At 37.9% G+C, this 20,288-nt stretch overlaps 1 protein-coding gene across 1 annotated transcript in view; it reads right to left on the bottom strand.

The window, feature by feature from the left end:
• Nucleotides 1–20,288, bottom strand: part of ATP8B4 (ATPase phospholipid transporting 8B4 (putative)) — a 268,241-nt gene that overhangs the window by 187,945 nt on the left and 60,008 nt on the right. The window contains exons 4-6 of the mRNA XM_066388296.1: nucleotides 13,173–13,286; nucleotides 9,797–9,895; nucleotides 7,777–7,838 (exon numbers count right to left, since the gene is read on the bottom strand). Of these exons, the coding sequence (XP_066244393.1) occupies nucleotides 7,777–7,838; nucleotides 9,797–9,895; nucleotides 13,173–13,286 (275 nt within the window). The remainder of the gene's footprint in view (nucleotides 1–7,776; nucleotides 7,839–9,796; nucleotides 9,896–13,172; nucleotides 13,287–20,288) is intronic.

Genomic DNA, 20,288 nt, shown 5'->3' with positions numbered 1-20,288 from the left:
TTATGTAACTATACATAGTTTTAACACACTTTATATGAGATACTTCAAAGTAATGATATTAATTATCAAATATGTCTAGTCAAATTATACTAATGTCAATCTAGTAACAAGTCAAAACTGCAAGACTTGAGACAGTCAAGATATACAACAGTAAAGCTCAAAGCCACATACCACATTAGCTTACAAAAGTCACCACCTCTTAAGAACTTGCTTAAGACCACAGAATTATTCAGGGTCAGGACTAAACCCATACTTAAAGTCTCTCTGAATATAAAACCCATATTACAGCGGCAACAGTTCAAAATCTGCTAACACTGAAAATGAACCACATGGTTCCAGTCATTCTTATGGTTTGTTTGTCAATGTCAAACCAGGATTATACTTTCAGAGTCTCTGTCTCTATAAATAAGGTTTTAGATTAAGATCATCTTTTTGGGGGACCTGAAGATGGCAGCAGAGTAGGCAGATGCACAGACTCCCAGATCACACCACTAAACTAGATTACAAATTAATTTAGGAACAATCAGCATGAAAAACCAACTCTAGACTAAAAGAACAGCTCTCAAAAACCAAGGAGCAAAGAAGAAGCCACATCAAGCCTGGTAGGGAGTGCCTAGGAGCAGTGGATCTTCCCTGCTCACAGGAACTGAGGGGGTTGAGGAGGCTGGAAAAGAGCAGAAAATATTACTCACAGCCACTTGCCTGGGGACCTGGGAAAGAGGTGTGAAAGGGCTGGCTTGTCTTCAAAAAAAAAGGGGGAGAGAGAGAGACAGATGGTGAAGGGCAGAGGAATGCATGAGATGACCTGAGAAGCTGACTCATCCAGTGCTGGAGGCAGCCATAGCTGGGGGAGGGATTGATCCTTCCACACAATACAAGATTAAAGTAGTTCCAGGTGACCATCTCCAGACATCTCTCCAGCTCCAATCAGTGCAACCAGACACAGCTAAATACAAGAAGTGGGGTCTCCACAGAGATCTGAGATACACTTCCCCCTACTGAAGCTTAGAAAACACCCTGCACATGGAGAGAGTAACTGGGTGATCAGGCCTTCAGAGTCCCAAGCTACACCAACTTCATTCCTGGATACAATTTCAAATAAGCCCCCTGCTGAGATCAGTAAACAAGACTACCACCATGATGAGATAACTGAAAAGCAAACAAACAAATCAAGACTTCAAAGCTAATCTACTAGAAAACCCAAACATCACAGTGGATTACAACTAACAGCGGATGCCAACCCAAGAAGACCTAGAAATAACACAACTGAAAACTGGAGGCAGACAACACCAAGCCTAGATTCAACCAGCTCTACAAACAATACACCCAAACACACAGACATAATGAGAAGACAGAGAAGTGAAATCCAAATAAAAACACAAGAGAAACCTCCAGGAAATGAACTGAGTGATACGGAAATAACCAAACTTCCGGATGCAGAGTTTAAAATAATGATTTTTAGGATGCTTAGGGATCTTAGAACAACAATAGATGGTCATTACGAACACCTAAATAAAGAAATAGCAAGTATAAAAATGACATTGAAATATTAAAAAAGAATCAGTTGGAGATGACAAATACAATATAAGAAATGAAGATCACAATAGAAGAAATTAAAAACAGGATGGATGAAGCTGAGGATAAAATCAGTGAGTTGGAGGACAAGTTGAACAAAGGCATGGAAGCAGAGCAGAAAAAAAACAAAAAAGACTCAAAAATTCTAAAGAAACTCTTAGAGAGCTCTGTGACAACATGAAGAGAAATAACATCCGCATCATAGGGGTTCCTGACGAAGAAGAGAAAGAACAAGGGATAGAGACTTTATTCAATCATATTATAGCTTAAAACTTCCCTAAATTAATGCAAGAAAAACTCTCACAAGTTCAAGAAGCACAGTAAACTCCATTAAAGAGAAACTCAAAAAAATCTACATGAAGACACATCATAATTAAAATACCAAAGCTAAGTGATAAAGAGAAAATATTAAAAGCTGCTAGAGAAAAAAAGGCTATCACCTACAGAGGAGCCCCCATAAGGAAGACATCAGACTTCTCAACAGAAAGACTTGAGGCCAGAAGGGAATGGCAAGAAATATTTGAAGTAATGCAGAACAAGAACCTATAACAAAGACTACTTTATCCAGCAAGAAGGCTATCATTTAAAATTAAAGGAGAAATAAAGCTTCCCAGACAAAAAAAAAAAAAAAAAAAACTCAAGGAATTCATTACAACAAAACCAATGCTGCAAGAAATGTTAAGGGGCCTGTTGTAACAGATCAAAGTGGGAAAAGAATATAGCAAAAGAGGAATACAGCTTTAAAGAATAAATTGGAAATAAACAACTACATATCAATAATAACCTTAAATGTAAATGGATTAAATGATCCAATCAAAGGACATAGAGTAGTTGCATGGATAAGAAAACAGGACTCGTACATATGCTGTCTACATGAGACACACCTTAAAACAAAAGTCCACATAGATAGAACGTAAAAAAATAAAAAATAAATATTTCATGCAAATGGAAATGAAAAAAAAGCTGGGGTAGCAGTACTTAAATCAGACAAAATGAACTTTAAAGCAAAGGCTATAGTAAGAGATAAAGAAGGCCACTACAAAATGAAAAAGGGAGCAATCCAACAGGAAGATATAACCGTTATAAATATCTACACACCTAATATAGGAGCACCTAAATATATAAAGCAGACTTTGATGGATTAAAAGGACGAGATCAAAATCAATACTAAAATAGTAGGGGATTTCAATTTCCACTAATATCACTAGATAGATCCTCAAGAAAGAAAATTAACAAAGAAACAGCAGACTTAAAGGATATACTAGATCAACTCAATTTAATAGGTATCTTCAGAACCTTACACCCTAAAGCAGCAAAATATACATTCTTTTCAAGTGCTCATGGTACATTCTCTAGGATAGACCACATGTTAGGGCACAAAAGCAGCCTCAAAAAATTTAAGAAGATTGAAATCATATCAAGCACTTCCTCTGATCACAATGGCATGAAACTAGAAATCATCCACAAAAGAAAAACTGAAAAATATTCAAAAACTTGGAAACTAAATAACATGTTATTAAATAATGAATGGGTTAACAATGAGATCAAAGAAAAAATTTAAAAATTCCTAGAAACAAATGATAATGAGTATAAATCAACTCAAAATTTATGGCACACAGGAAAAGCAGTACTGAGAGGGAAGTTCATAGCATTATAGGCATAACTCAGAAACCTAGAAAAAGCTCAAATAAACAACTTGACTCTGCATCTAAAAGAACTAAAAAAAGAATAGCAAGTAAAGCCCAGAGCTAGTACAAGGAAGGAAATAATAAAGATCAGAGCAAAAATAAATGACATAGAGGCTAAAGAAACAATACAGAGGATCAATGAAACCAGGAGCTGGTTTTTTGAAAAAGTGAACAAGATTGATGAACCTTTAACCAGACTCACCAAGAAAAAAAGAGAGAGGACTCAAATAAATAAATTTAGAAATGAGAGTGGAGAAATAACAACTGACACAACAGAAATACAAAATATTCTAAGAAAATACTATGAAGAACTGTACACCAAAAAATTAGACAACCTAGATGAAATGGACAAATTCCTTGAAACATATAATCTTCCAAAAATTAATCTGTAAGAATCAGAAAACCTAAACAAACCGATTACAACAAATGAGATTGAAATAGTTATCAAAAAACTCCCAACAAAGTAAAGTCCTAGGCCTGATGGCTTCACAAGTGAATTCTACCAAATATTCAAAAAAGAACTAACTCCTATCCTTATCAAGCTATTTCAAAAAATTCAAGAGGAAGGAAGACTTCCAAGCTCCTTTTATGAGGCAAGCATAATCCTGACTCCAAAACCAGGCAAAGACAACACAAAGAAAGAAAATTATAGGCCAATACCCCTGATGAATATAGATGATAAAATCCTCAACAAAATATTAGCAAACCAGATCCAGCAATATATGAAAAAAATTATACACCATGATGAAGTGGGATTTATACTTGGGAGGCAAGGCTGGTACAATATTCGCAAATCAATCAATGTGATTCATCACATAAACAAAAGGAAGGAGAAAAACCACATGATAATTTCAATAGATGCAGAAAAAGCATTTGATAAAATCCAGCACCCATTCATGATCAAAACTCTCAGCACAGTGGAAATACAGGGAACATACCTCAACATGATAAAGGCCATCTATGACAAACCCACAGCCAACATCATACTCAATGGGCAAAAATTAAAAGCAATCCCCTTAAGATCAGGAACAAGGCAGGGGTGCCCCCTTTCACCACTCTTTCTTCAACATAGTCCTGGAAGTCCTAGCCACAGCAATCAGACAAGAAGAAGAAATAAAAGGCATCCAAATTGGAAAAGAATAAGTAAAGCTATCATTATTAGCAGATGATATGATATTGTATATAGAAAACCCTAAAGTCTCAGTCAAAAAACTACTAGACCTGATAAATGAATTCAGCAAGGTGGCAGGATATAAAATTAATACTCAGAAATCAGAGGCATTTTTATACACTAACAATGAACTGTAAGAAAGAGAAATTAAGGAAGTAATCCCCTTTTCTATTGCAACCAAAAAAATAAAGTACCTAGGAATAAATTTAATCAGGGAGATTAAAACCTTATACTCGGAAAATTATAAAACATTGATAAAAGAAATCAGGGAACATACAAACAAGTGGAAGCATATACTGTGCTCATAGTTAGGAAGAATAAACATCATTTAAATGTCTATATTACCCAAAGCAATTTATAAATTCAATGCAATACCAATTAAAATACCAATGACTTACTTCAAAGATATAGAACACATATTCCAAAATTTTATGTGGAACTAAAAGAGAACACGAACAGCCTCAGCAATCTTGAAAAGGAAGAATAAAGTGGGAGGTATCACACTTTCAGATATCAAGTTATACTACAAGGCCATTGTACTCAAAACAGCCTGGTACTGGCATAAGAACAGGCATAGAGATCAATGTAACAAAACAGAGAACCCAGAAATAAACCCACAGCTCTATGGACAACTGATATTTGACAAAGGAGGTAAGAGCATACAATGGAGTAAAGACAGCCTCTTTAATAAATGGTGTTGGGAAAACTGGACAGCTACCTGCAAAAAAAATAAACTAGACCACCACCTTACACCATTCACAAAAATAAACTCAAAATAGATAAAAGACTTAAATATAAGCCATAAAACCATAAGTATCTTAGAAGAAAACATAGGCAGTAAGCTCTCCAACATCTCTCACAGCAATATATATTATTTGCCTATTTATCTCCACGGGCAAGTGAAATAAAAGACAGGATAAACAAATGGGACTATATCAAACTAAAAAGCTTCTGCACAGCTAAAGACAATAAGAACAGAATAAAAAGACAAACTACACAATGGGAGATTATATTTCACAATACGTCTGATAAGGCGTGATTAACTAAAATTTATAAAGAACATGCAAAACTCAGTACCAGGAAGACAAACAATCCAATCAAAAAATGGGCAAAATAAATGAATAGACACTTCTCCTATGAGGACATACAGATGGCCAATAGGAATATAAAAAATGCTCAACATCACTAATCATTAGAGAAATGCAAATTAAAACCACAATGAAATATCACCTCACACCAGTCAGAATGGCACTCATCAACAAAACAACACAGAATAAGTGCTGGCAAGGATGTGGAGAAAAGGAAACCCTCCTGCACTGCTGGTGGGAATGCAGACTGGTGCAGCCACTGTGGGAAACAGTATGGAGATTTCTCAAGAAATTAAAAATCAAACTGCCTTTTGACCCAGCTACCCCACTTTTAGTAATATACCCTAAGAACACCATAGTGCTGTTCCAAAAGGAGAAATGCACCCCCATGTTTATGACAGCATTGTTCACAATAGCGAAGATCTGGAAACAGCCCAAGTGTCCGTCAGTGGACAAGGGGGTTAAAAAGCTTTGGTATATATATACTATGGAATACTACTTAGTCATAAGAAATGATGACATCGGATCATTTACAACAACATGGATGGACTTGATAACATTATACTGAGTGAAAGAAGTAAATCAGAAAAAACTAAGAACTATATGATTCCATATATAGATGGGACATAAAAACGATACTCAGAGACATGGACAAGAGTGTGATGGTTATGGAGGGGGGGTGAGGAAGGAGGAGGGTGAGAGGGGACAGGAGGGGCACAAAGAAAACCAGATAGATGGTGATGGAAGACAATTTTACTTTGGGTGAGGGGTATGCAATATAATCAAATGTCAAAATAATCTGGAGTTGTTTCCTCTGAACATATGTACCTGATTTATCAATGTCACCCCATTAAAATTTTTAAAAAACCAAAATTTTAAAAATATATATTTGTAGAAATATATATACATATATATGTAATAAAAAGGAAAAAAATTATTATCTTTTCTTCACCATGCATTTAACTTCATTTTCTAAAACAATCCAATATAGAAAAACTGTATGTATTCATTACATTATTAGTGATCAGTCAACATTTTAATAATAAAAAGAGATCAATTACTTCAATTCTACCAGTTATTGTCTAGGCTACCCAGCCCTTCTTGATAACTTTCATTTCTTAAAATTTTCCATTTCCTGAGATTAATTTGTTTTATAATATTGTCTTTAAAAACTATATTCTCCATAGAATACAAATGATTCAAAATCACAGGAAGATGATTTCGACTGCCACACTGATGTGCTTGCCACAAATTTTTACTTTTCCATCTGTCATTATTAGCCAAAAAAGGACAAAGAGAAAGAGTGTAAGAAACAATGGAGTGAATATTTGAGAAATTTACTTTGTGCAGTTTTCTGGAGGCGGTTTTTCTATTGTTTGTAAATACATATTTTTAAAGCATTTCAGACTCAAGAATGATTCCCATAAATATTTCTTTATTGATGAATGAATTTAAAAGCAATGAAAAGTCTGTTATGGTATATCATTCTAAAATTAGCTATCAAGTGGATACAAAATTCTTATCACTATCACTGGATACAATAATGTTTCAAAGGCTCTCCAGCAATGTTTCCCAGAAATTACCAAATTAAATAATTCAACTACTATGAAGTATCTAGTATATACAAGACATCACACATGTGCCAGTTCTAAATCGTATTAGATCTAGAAATGAAAAGTGACAATTTTATGTTTGTGTTCTACAAAAGAAACCCCAAAGGGACTTGAAGTAGAAGTTGAATATCTAGCACAAGCATTTGCTGAGCATAAAAAAGCACCATGAACACAAAATGCACTAACATTACAATTTTTAATCAAGAGGGAAAGAAATATACCATACTTCCCCATTTATAAGACACACCTTTTTTTGAAAAATTTGGGGTCTAAAAATTGGGTGCGTCTTATACAGTGGTTGTGGCATTTCAAATGCCATAGATGGAACTGAGGACAAGGCGGTATATGAAGACAGTGATTCATCATCAGACACGATGAGGACAAGCTAATGGAAGGGAGTTTTGACAGTGATGAGGAGTTATATGAATTTTATGATGAATAAAACTTGAGTTCAATAACTTACTGTAATACATTTTTTTTCAAATTTCGGGCCCCCAAATTAAGGTGCATCTTATACATGGGAGTGTCTTATACACAAGGAAATATGGTATACTGAATTAAAGAAAGAAACCCACCCATTGCCTTGACCCGTTTTGTGGTCCCAGAAATCTTGAAGATAACCCAGAGAATGTTTTTCTTACTTGCAATCGATGAGCACTTCAGATTGCCGATTGTTCACTTGATTGTCACTCTTGTGGCGAAACTGAAAATCAAAGTGTTTATGAAAACAACATATTAAGTCATACTTTCTCAGCACAAATAAGGACACGGAAAGTACTTTCAGTTTGTTTGAACAATATCACCGTCAATCCAAAATGAGTAGAGCTTATGGGTTACCTTGGACCTGGTTCCACATGTTCTAAAGCTGACTCAAGCCCTCTCACTAGACCTCATTCTGGGTGTCATCAGTGGAGCAAGTCCAGCTACATGCTCTTCCAATCTCCACACATTTCAGTTGCTTCTAAGAAGACAATACGCCTTTTACATAGCTCCAAAGAAAACCATACGTTAATTCTGATGCCTTCAATAGAGAAAGGGGACTTCAACTTCTCTCACATACGTGCTCAGTACTTTATTAGTACATCATTCATTCTGTTTCACGAAGTTCTTTGAAGCCAGGAAATTACTTGTAACAACCTGTATTTTTATTTTCTAGAAATTCTAATTGTTAACAGAGGTCTTATCAAATACTGAGTATTAAAAAAATCAAAATACAATACTGAACCACATTTGGTGTAGATTTGTGTTTTTATGCTCAAGTGATCCTATTTTTTATTGTATATTCCAGTGATGTAAACAACCTATATTACTTAGAAGAATCCAAATATTATGAACCCTCTGCTAAACTCATAAATTAGCAATCATTCAGATAAGACTTTCTATGTGAACTGTCAAGATCAGATAGTAATAGGCTGAAGTATAAGGTGTCATCCCAATCAATTAGCCTAAATGCACAGAAGAACAGAGTAGTATCAGGAAACATGAAACTGATTTTATAGGGCATAATAATCAGGATTAGGCTTTTACTTTTTAAAAATATTACATCAATATCACAATATACAAAATGCTTCAATCAGCCCTTCCCTTTTCAACATCTTTCCCAAACCCATCCCAATCTTCCTTTTATGCTGTGCCCAGTGCATACAATGACACTGGTTGCCAGGTATACGTTCAGTGGTATCACCAGGAAGAATAAGATATTTGGCATTTGTTAACATGAAAAGAGTTGATGACATTGGTAGAAGAATAAATTAAGTTAGCTCATCATTGTCATGCAATCTTCTCTCTGCCAATAGAACAATAGAAATGGAAATAATTATTTTGTCTATGTACATACATTGACAAGGGTGATGGATGATAACTTGTTTGCTCCTCTGTATCTACACCCATCCTTTTCCACTCTGCCATGTGCCAGGAGAAGCTGATCTACATTGTGCTTGCCCTCTGGCTTCTGGCTGGGGTTGGCCAAAAGGCGGCACTGGCAGAGAAAAATAAAACTCCCTGGCTTCCTTCAAGCCGGGTTAACAGTGGCTGCTTCCTCTACAGGTAGCCCAGCTGCTGCAAGTAGCCCTCAACTACAGCTTCAGGTCTGGTAATTGTTTCCTTCCTTTGCCCCTTCAGGCTGGGAGGTAGTTCTGCCACCTACCTATGTTGCTATCCCATATGTTTTTCCTTGCTCTGTGTCAAGTGCTTTATACATAGCACCTCATTTTGTCCTCCTGACAGGGCTGATGTCATTGGCCACATTATTCAGAAAAGGTTAAGTTTCAGAGAAGTGATTTGTCCCGTGTTGCACTGCTAGAACATGGTTAGATGTCTTTCTGCAAAGCTTCTTTCTTTTTATTCTACTATTTTACTCTTCTATGAAGTATGTCTATATGAATAAGACTTTAAAGCCAATTTGTGGGAACACATGCATCTAAATGAGTACTATTCCTGGAAGGTCAAATAATGTGGGGAAGCTAGACATTTATTCCAAAGATGTCATTATTCAAATCATTGCTGATTCTATGACTTGTATTAAGCATTGAATAACAAATTTTATATCATAATGACCAAAAGAGTTTTATTCAAAAATTTCAAATAACATCTCCATTTTCCACTTCTGAGAGGTCACAATTGAAACTGAAACCTCAGGAATACTAAAAAGCAAATACTCACATAGTCATCTGTGGCATCTTTGACAGCTGTCATAGTTATCACCAGGACCAAAGGCACAATAGTGGTAAACCAGGTCAAGGAAGAAATTTCTGGAATCAGCTGAAACAAACATTTCAAATAGTTCAGAGTTTTTAAATTTAGTAAGTATATCTTCCAAATGTTGTCATTTATTTTATAAGACTTGCCAGAAATTAATGGGATTTATTCAGTTATTTGTACAAATGTAGAACAACTTTCAATAATTTAAGTGTTATTAAGACACATAGAAGTATCATTGGCCTGACCAGGCGGTGCGCAGTGGATAGAATGTTGGACTGGGACGCAGAAGACCCAGGTTTGAATCCCCAAGGTCACCAGCTTGAGCATGGGCTCATCTGGTTTGAGCACAGCTTACCAGCTTGAACCCAAGGTTGCTGGTTTGAGCAAGGGGTCACGCTCTGCTGGAGCTCCCCACCCCCATCAAGGCACATATGATAAAGCAATCAATGAACAACTAAGGAGCTACAACAAAGAATTGATGCTTCTCATCTCTCTCCCTTCCTGTCTGTCTGTCCCTATCTGTGTGTGTGTGTGTGTGTGTGTCTGTGACACACACTCAAAAAAAAAAAAAAAAAGAAATATCATTGAACCACTTTCAGACTGCCTAACAAAAATTACAATCTTTGTAGAAAGTTAGGAAATAAGCTTCCTGCAATCACTCACAAATGATCATTTTTGCCCAGGTAACACACATCACCTGTCTTTTCTGTTTTTCATTTCAACTTTCAATAAGTTTACCAACTCCTCACAAATTTACAAAAAAGAGATTCTTGAGCCAGACACTGTACCAAGTACTTTTTATATGTCATTTGATCCTAAGAGAAGTTCACTGAGTTATTCTTTATGAGAGTTGTTTTATACAAATCATTAGGGTTTTAGTCCATGTAAGTAGTGCCACAGAGCAAAATACAGAATACATTGTGAATGGTGCCCCAGGGTCAGGTAAAGCTTCAGCCCTCAAGTTTTCATTTTCCATTATATAAATAAGTATCTAAGAGGTCAAGCAACTGAACCAAGAACATACACTGCTAAAATTTGACCCGCAGTCTATTTGACTCCAAAGCCTTATGCCTGTACCTCCAAAACCACCCATGAGACATCATGACTCTTAGACAAATGGTTTTCAAGTGAGGTTCAATTTATAGCTGCTTCAGAGCAATCAGGCAGGGAAGGGCTGGGTGGAGATGGTCAGTATATGGAGATCAGGCCCCATTAAACCAGCTCTAAATTTAATCAGTTTTATATAATAGCTTCTACATAAGATTTAAAAAACAAATAAGCCTCAAAAGATTCAAAGATACCAAGAAAAACATTGGACTGGGTGGCAGAAACGCTGGATTCTAGTCTTGGTTCAATCATTAACTTGTGGTAAAAGCTTTATAAATCATCTAATATCTCTAGGTCTAATTTCTGCATCAGTAAAAGAAAGAAGGTTGGCCTAAACCATCCCAAAGGTCCCTTTCGGATATAAAATTCTGTTAACAAAACTCTTTGACCATAAATCAGAAAGTCATTAGAGAAATGAGCTCAAAATTCTGGAATGGTATAAAGTATTCTATGAAGAAACCAAAAGCAAATTCACAAGAGAAAAAAAGAAAGAAATCTAAGATTCTGAAGTCTCTTCAGTGAATTGTAAGATGCACATTCATCACTTTTTTTCCCACTGTTTAGCATCCAATTCTTCTCAATTAACCCTTATTTTCTGAAAACTACCCAATCCCTTCTACTTTCAGTCCATGTAAACTTGATGCACTGACTCCATTCTGGCTTTGGGTTTTGGCAGGTGAACTAGGTCAAGACCATCATTGCATCAAATTCTTGAGCCACCGTGATTGGTTTAGGGATAAAGGTATAACTCAGCATGGTCCAATCAGAGCTCATGTCCCTCCCTCTCTTTTTCTCACTCTTTTATATTGTGTTGAAGCTGGGAAGATAAAAGTTTCAAGCTTTGGCCTGACCTGTGGTAGCACAGTGGATAAAATGTTGACCTGGAACACTAAGGTCGCCAGTTTGAAACCCTGGGCTTGCCTGGTCAAGGCACATATGGGAGTTGATGCTTCCTCCTCTTCCCCCCCCTTCTCTCTCTCTCTCTCTCTTTTCTAAAAAGAGTAAATAAAATCCTTTAAAAAAATTTAAAGCTTTCATAGTCCTCCAGGCACAGAGGATCTGCCAGAGAATGAGGCCAACATGAAGGAAAATGACATCATATCCTGCTGAAAGAGTTTGCCCATGATTCCAGTCATACATAAAAAGACATATACTCATGAATATATTCCCTGTTTGCTTAAAAGAATTCAGGCTCCTGCTTAGTCTGTGGTGGTAGAGTGGATAGAGCAGTGACCTAAAATGCTGAGATCACCAGTTCAAAACCCTGGGCTTGCCCAGTCAAAGCACATATGACAAGCAATCAATAAACAACTAACGTAAAGCATCTATGTGTTGATACTTCTTGCTCCCTTTTCTTCTCTCTGTAAATCAATAAATAAAATCTTTTAAAAAAAAGAATTCAAGTTTCTGCCACTTACAACCAAAACTTTCTTAATACAAATAATTACTCAATTAATAAAAAAATTAGTACTCAAGCTATTAATCTAGATGTCACATATCTAATCTATCTTACCTCTCATAATTAAAACAGATTCCAGCACATTCTGAATTTACCAGTTTAGTGATTAAATTACTCTAAAATAAATACTAAGTAAATAACTGGTTAATGTGAGATGTTTATATGTATGTGTATTTTTTTATTTCTTTCTTTCCCTTTCTAAAATATCAATAGATACTTAAATTTCATCTAGGTCCAAGTTTTAGTCAAGTGAGAGGTGAAAGCAATGTATTTAACTACCAATTAACCAAGCACTCAAAACTGTAAAAAAAAAAAAAATCACTCCACAGTGAAATAGCATGTAGCATACATCATTTATTTTATACATATGTAAAATACATCCATGGTCTTAGATGCAAATGAAATTTGTCATATTAAGTTCCACAAACAATTGCTCAGCTAGACTTGTTGTCTTCACCCTGGCGATACCCATACTGTTGACATGAGAGGAGGATAAGAAACGAGGGAGGCAATGAACAGTAATCATTAGGCTCTGGTTTGGTTCAAATAAAGTGCAAGACCGCATTTCACAATTACATCAGTGTTTAAAATGATGAATGTACTAGTTTTTACCCATTCCTAGCTCTCCCACATCTGTGAAGAGGAACAGCAATAATAACATTAAAATTCTGATAAATCACAAACACTTAGCTGAGTACATAAACTTACTTTTTCAAATTACATGAATATTTTTAACAAAGAGATCATGAAGAAATGCAACATAAACATTACCTGTAAAATCAGAAGGAAAAGGAAATAAGCATTTGCCACTTTTTGGAACTGTTCAAATAAATTAATTGGCAAGAAGGTGAGAATGTTGTATTTGGATGTGTGGATACGATTATCCTGAAAAAGAAATAACATAATGTTAGTTTGGTGCAACACATTGTTTATTATAAGAAGAAACTCTAAAACTGACAAGTCTAAGCACGGGTTATACCATAGCAAGAAATAGAAGCCTGAAACCTATGTACTCTTATTGATCAATGTCACCCCATTAACTTTAATTTCTAAATAAAATTTTTTTTAAAAGTAAATCTAAGCCAGTTATATAGGAAATTGTAAACTCTATGGGGCCCAAGGCCTTTATTTTTTCCAAGACATCATGGTCCAGAAACAAGGTGAAATCACTGTTTAATGTCAGAGAATCATCTATGACTAAAAACTGTATCAAGTGTAATGTCTCCCCTGAGATTTCTTTTTACTCTTCTGTATTCATTCATTTGGCAGATATTGCTTGAGCTCATTCTGTATGCAAACATTGAGCTTATGCTGGAACCCACTAGGTTGGAAGGAACTTCAGAGATCATTTGATCTACCTTGTTAAAAGCATGGCACTTTTTTTTTTTTTAATTTTCTGAAGTGAGAAGCAGGGAGGCAGAGAGACAGACCCTTGCATGCACCCGACCGGGAATCACCCTGCAAGCCCGCTAGGGGGCAATGTTCTGCCTGTCTGGGGCATTGGGCATTGCTCCAGTTGCAACTGAAGCCATTCAAGCACCTAAGGCAAAGGCCATGGAGCCATCCTTAGTGCCCAGTCCAACTTTGCTCCGATGGAGCCTTGGATGCAGAAGGGGAAGAGAGAGAGAGAGAAAAGGGAGAAGGGGAAAAGTGGAGAAGCAGATGGGCACTTCTCCTGTGTGCCCTGGCCAGGAATCAAACCCAGGACTTCCACATGCTAGGCCAATGCTCTACCACTGAGCCAACTGGCCATGGCAGCATGGCACTTTTGATAACTCTGACAAGGGGCCCCTAGACCTGTCTCTGAAGGTTTTCTGGGATGGGAAGTTAACCACCCTTCAGGACAGGAGGTTGCTAGAAAGGTTTTCATGATGAGAACCCAAATTTGCCTCCCTGTAACTTCTTGACATGTGCCAAACTTCATCCCTGGGGTGACCAAATTCAAATCTAAGCTCTTCACATGTTGACAACCTTCAAATTTTTGAAAATCACTTTTAGAGCTCCCCTAAATTTTCTCCACTCTAATCCAGACATTCCTGAACCCCTCAGCCATTCTCCATGAATTTTTTTATAGACATCTATTCCTGGTCAGTTTCTTCTGAATTCATCTCAATTTCTCTGCATCTCTCTTAAAACATGGTGTCCAGAACCAAACACATATTGAAAATTTAGTTCAACTAGTGCCTGTACAACAGAGACTTAAATGTTCTGTGTTATGGACTATTGTATAACATGACTTAAATTTCACCAACATTTTGGTAATTGTATCTCACTGGTTATTCATCCTGAGTTCTGATTAACTAAAATATCTACATTGTTTCTTCAAAAATTACAATTAGGCCCTGGCCAGTAGGCTCAGCAGTAGAACATCAGCCTGGCATGTAGAAGTTCTGGGTTCGATTCCTGGGCAGGGCACATAAGAAAGGCAACCATCTGCTTCTCCAGCCCTCCTCCTTCCCTTCTCTCTCTCTCTCTCTCTCTCTCTCTCTCTTTCTCTCTCTTTCTCTCTCATTTCTCTCCCCTTCTGCAGCCATGGCTCAAATGGTTCAAGCAAGTTGGCCTTGGGATGGCTGAGGATGGCTTCATGGCCTTGCCTCAGGCAGCAAAACAGCTTGGTTTCCAAGCAACAGAACAACATCCCAGATGGGCAAAGCATCGCCCAGTAGGGAGCTTGCCAGGTGGATCTCTTTCAGGGTGCATGCAGGAGTCTGTCTCTTTGTCTACCCATCTCTCATTTAATAAAAAAAAAAATTACCATTAAATCACGTCTCCCCTTTCTAAACATATACAGTTGATTTTTAAAATATCTATGTATAAGATCTTTCATATATTCTCATTAGACCAGCCTAATAAAAAATATTTACTCTTAGACTGTCCCAAATTATTAAATATTCCTCCCAGTGTTGTGTCATCAAAAAATTTCAAACACATGCCTTTTATTATTCTTCCAAAGCTATAGACTATACATTAAAAAAGACAGGGCTATAAGCGTCCTTCAGTGAATGATTGAATTAAGAAGGTGCAGCACATATCTTCAATGGAATACTACACAGTTGTAAGGAAGGATGAAATACTGCCATTTGCAACAAAATGAAAGGATCTTGAGAAGATTATGTTAAGTGAGACAGAAAAGAATAAGAACCATTTGATTTCACTCATATGTGGACTATAAAACAGAAAGCAACGAGCAAGCAACAAAACAAACAAACTCATAAACACAGACGATACAAGGGTGGTAACCAGAGGGGGTGGGGAGAAGTCAAATACATGGTGATAGTGGGAGACCAGACTTTGACTGATGAGCACACAATACAATATACAGATGATGAATTAGAGAATTGTATACCTGAAACTTATATGTTATCAACCAGTGTCACCACAATAAATTAAATTTTTTAAAATAGACTGGGCTAACTACTCAAAAAATTTTAATGAATGAAATAAAACTTTGGGAAAATACTAGATGCCACAGATTATTGTTAACATCCTTTTCAAGTATTTATATAAGAAATACTAAGTATGTTTTATTTAACCATTTATAAATCCACCTAATTCTCCTGAGGCTTAAATCTATCTTATCTACAAAGATAGCATGAGAAATTTGGAGTCTTGCTGAAATTTAGAATTACCATGACCAGATAGTTCCCATCCACTAATATTTTAAAACTGAGGTTAGTCGGTGTGCCTTGTTTTAAGTGAAGCTACACTAACTCCTAGTAATCACTGATACTCTTTAAAGAAAAATAGCCACCTGTTAAATGGCCATTTCTAACATTAACCAGGAATCCATATGTCCAGTTCTGTGCAATAACTTGTGGGAGATTAAGGGAGTGTCAAGAGAAGAATTTCCAGCTTAGTTGGTCTGATGCACAGTAATGTGCTAAAAACTGTTCTGTAAGTTAATGATGACAGTTTCACAATGAATTATCTACTCAAGAGCTGGGCTGGGAAGTAAGACTGTGAGAACTGTCACCACATGTTTTTCTAAAGGAGGGACTTGGAGAAGACAATAAGGAAGAGAAAACTAAGGTGAAAAGGCAGTTAACTAAAAGAACCAGATAATCCGATTTTTGTTTTATATTTTACATCTAAGTTGAAACTAAAATAGAAGGTAAGCCTGTATCTTGCTCAAAGGACAGACTGAACATTGGCTGTCACATTCAAAACCAGGGCAAGGATTATTTAAAAAAAAAAAAAACTCTCCTCCAAAATTGAATTCCTCATAGGTGAACAGCTAATTGTGTGGTACAAAGTGATAATGCCAAATAGGGACTGCGACAATTTTCTCATTTGTTTACTCTATAGCAATGATTGTGTTTGTTCTTGGCTTTATTGTGACATAGTCACAGATGATTCAAATCCTCACCGTTTTGACTGAGAACAAGGAACGAGGGCTCCCCTTGCTGGAGACTCTCTGGACTCATTTACTTTTGTTTTTAAATTCAAAGGAAAAAAAAAATGTTTTTATTTCCACTGCCTTGTCCAAGAATATAAGTATATATTATTAAGACCTTAAAGTAGGGACATTAATATTCAGTCATTTCATTGAGCCAGCCTATCATCAAATTTTAGTATAGTTCATTCCATAACACAGCATAGGAGATCGTTATGACCCTCTTAGCTTTTCCACTAGAAATATCCCAATCCAGAAGACAAGATGAGGAGGACAGGCACGAAGAGGAGAAGGAAGAGACAAAGCAGAAAGGAATACATCTGGAGGATCCATATAGCATCTTTAGCACTGAGAGAAGCCAGGATGGAAGTCATGACTTTAGTTTATTAGGCAGGTGAGCCGGTTGACTGATCCCATGATGAGGTAGGCTTACCCACAGAGGCAGAGGCCATCCCAGACCAGGGCAGACCTCCCATGTAGTGGGAGATAGCCTACTCCTAGAGGAACAGCAGAGGTGACCTGCTCCTTATAAGAAACTCACTGCCAAGAGGCAGAGGGCAGAGCTAAGCTGAGGAGGCCCAGACAGTCCACTGAGATGGACACATGACTCCACCTCCCATGGGGCAGCGTCAGTAAAGAGGTGGAGAGAGAAGTATCACCCCTGGTAGAGACCCCTCCCCCTGAAAAGCAAGATCAGGATAAGGAAAAATATATCAGTATAAAGGCCCTGAGGTAGGCAGAAGATGGCACACTTGGGAATATGAAAGAGGAACTATGAGGCTTTACTATAGATATCAGCACCAACGGAAGCTAGGGGGGAAGTTCCTTTGAAGCTATACTTTATGATAAAGACTGAAATTATAAGTGAAGAGGGAATTACTGAAAGGTTTTAAGCAAAGAAATAACTTGATGGATTCTAATTTTAAAACACTCCTCGGCCCTGGCTGGTTGGCTCAGCGGTAGAGCGTCGGCCTGGCGTGTGGGGGACCCAGGTTCGATTCCTGGCCAGGGCACATAGAGAAGCGCCCATTTGCTTCTCTACCCCCCCCTTCCTATCTGTCTCTCTCTTCCCCTCTCGCAGCCAAGGCTCCATTGGAGCAAAGATGGCCCGGGCGCTGGGGATGGCTCCTTGGCCTCTGCCCCAGGCACTAGAGTGGCTCTGGTCTCGGCAGAGCGACGCCCCGGAGGGGCAGAGCATCGCCCCCTGGTGGGCAGAGCGTTGCCCTTGGTGGGTGTGCCGGGTGGATCCTGGTCAGGCACATGCGGGAGTCTGTCTGACTGTCTCTCCCCGTTTCCAGCTCCAGAAAAATACAAAAAAAACTCCTCTAGCTACCAGGAGGAGAGCAAATCAGAAATGACACAAGAATAGATGTGAAAAGACCAATTAGCAGGCCTTTGAACTAGTGGTCCAAGTGGAAGATGATGGGTGGCTTGGACCAGGGTGGTGGCACAAGGAGTGGCAACAAATAAGAATAATCATCATTATTATTATTATTGATGATAATGATGATGTTCATCAAGCTTTTACTATGTGTACTGTTCTAAGAACTTTACATTTCACAACTCATTTCATGGTCACAATATCCTTATGAACTAGGTACTGATATCCCTATTATATATAAGGGGAATCCAAGGATCAGAGAGATCAAGTAACCTCTGCAAAGTTACACAGCTTATAAGTGGTAGAACTAGGATTTGAATCCAAGCACTCTGCTTCCGGAGCCAGCCCTCTTCACCACTAATGCTCCCCCAGTTCATGTAAAGCAGATGTCGCTTTTGTTATCAGAGCAATCAGACCTTACTAACTCCTCCACTCTGTATTTCTAGTCTGCAGCGCTTTCTTACCAAGGGAAATACTGTATATATTTACCTTTCCCTCGATTCAACCTGCTCAGTAAGAGTTCTGGTTATCTATTGCCTGATGTGTGATTACAGCTTCCTTGTGTTACCTCTCAACTCCCCTCAGGAGTGTTCTTCCTGGCCCCGGACACAGCTCGGTGCCGGCAAACATTAGAGCTAGCTACTTCCTCAGTTAGGCTTTCCAACAGAAGCTGCAGTGGCCAAAGTCCTTTAATCTTCGACATGGACTACTTGTTAAGTGGGGAAAGCTTAAAGTAAAAAGCAATAAATTCTTCAGAGAGGGGTCATCAAATAAAATATTAATAAAATGAGAAGCGTGATTCTTTATAATGCTATGTGATTGTGCAATCACAGTGCTTAAGAAAACAAAGCAGATAGAAAATAGCAAACACTGTACAAACAGAGCCTTTGGAGAGTTTGTCTCAATTATTCCACTGGAAGAAGGAATTATTCCACTGTAATATTTCTCATCTACATGTAGGACTGTTGTGGAGATGAGATCATAGATGTAAAAGCAGTTTTGCTAAGTTGAAAGAATTATGCAAATATAGGATTTTTGTGAGCAACCCCGAAATAATCCAAATAAATTTAGGAAATCCAATGGGACAAGATAAACTGGGTATGCCACAGTCACAAACAACTCCAGAACCCCCACAGTTTAACATAGTAAGACTTTGTTTCCTGTTCTTGCTGCTACTTGTCCAAGATGAGCCAGCGGGGAGACTCTGCCCACCATAGTTACTCACAATGAACCAGCCACCATTTCAGCTGTTTCCAGTTGCGGTACCAGAGGGAGAAAGCTCTGAAGGGGCTGGCACCTACACAGTAATGTTTTAACCCAAATGCTTACAACTCATTGACCAGAAAGAATCACCATATAGGCAAAAAGCAGAAAGCCAGAAACACTAATGGACATGACTATGGCTACCACAACCAGAAATGGAAACTGGCCCTCATATTTAAAAACTATAAAATGTATCAGCTGCAAAAAACAAATGTCAAAAAACCTACATCATGCCCTGGTTGATTGGCTCAGTGGTAGAGCATTGGCCCAGCATGTGGATGTCCTGGGTTCTATTCCTGGCCAGGGCACACAGGAAAAGTAACCATCTGCTTCTCTACCCCTCCCCCCTCCTCTCTCTCTCTTTCTCTCTTCCCTTCCCACAGCCATGGCTCAGTTGGTTCATGTGCATTGCCCCAGGTGCTGAAGACGACTCTGTAGAGCCTCCACCTCAGGCACTAAAAATAGCTCAGTTGCAAGCATCAGCCCCAGACAGGAGTTGCCAGGTGGATCCCCGTTGGGGCACATGTGGGAGTCTGTCTCTCTGTCTCCCCTCCTCTCACTTGGAAAAGAAGAAGGGGTAAAAAAAAAAAAAAAGCCTACGTCAGTGCTGCACATCTAGTCCTGTATTAATGTCAGATACAAAAGATAGTTAAGTGCCTGACCAGGTGGTGATACAGTGAACAGAGCATCAGACTGGGATGCAGAGGACCCAGGTTTGAGACCCCGAGGTTGGCAGGTTGAGTGCGGGCTCATTTGGTTTGAGCAAAAGCTTATCAGCTTAGACCCAAGGTTGCTGGCTCAAGCAAGGGGTTACTCGGTCTGCTGAAGGCCCGTGTTCAAGGCACATATG

Source organism: Saccopteryx leptura, chromosome 6 (assembly GCF_036850995.1).
Source record: "Saccopteryx leptura isolate mSacLep1 chromosome 6, mSacLep1_pri_phased_curated, whole genome shotgun sequence".
In the NCBI taxonomy this organism is placed as follows: domain Eukaryota; kingdom Metazoa; phylum Chordata; class Mammalia; order Chiroptera; family Emballonuridae; genus Saccopteryx; species Saccopteryx leptura.
This window is presented reverse-complemented; position numbering and strand designations above follow the sequence as displayed.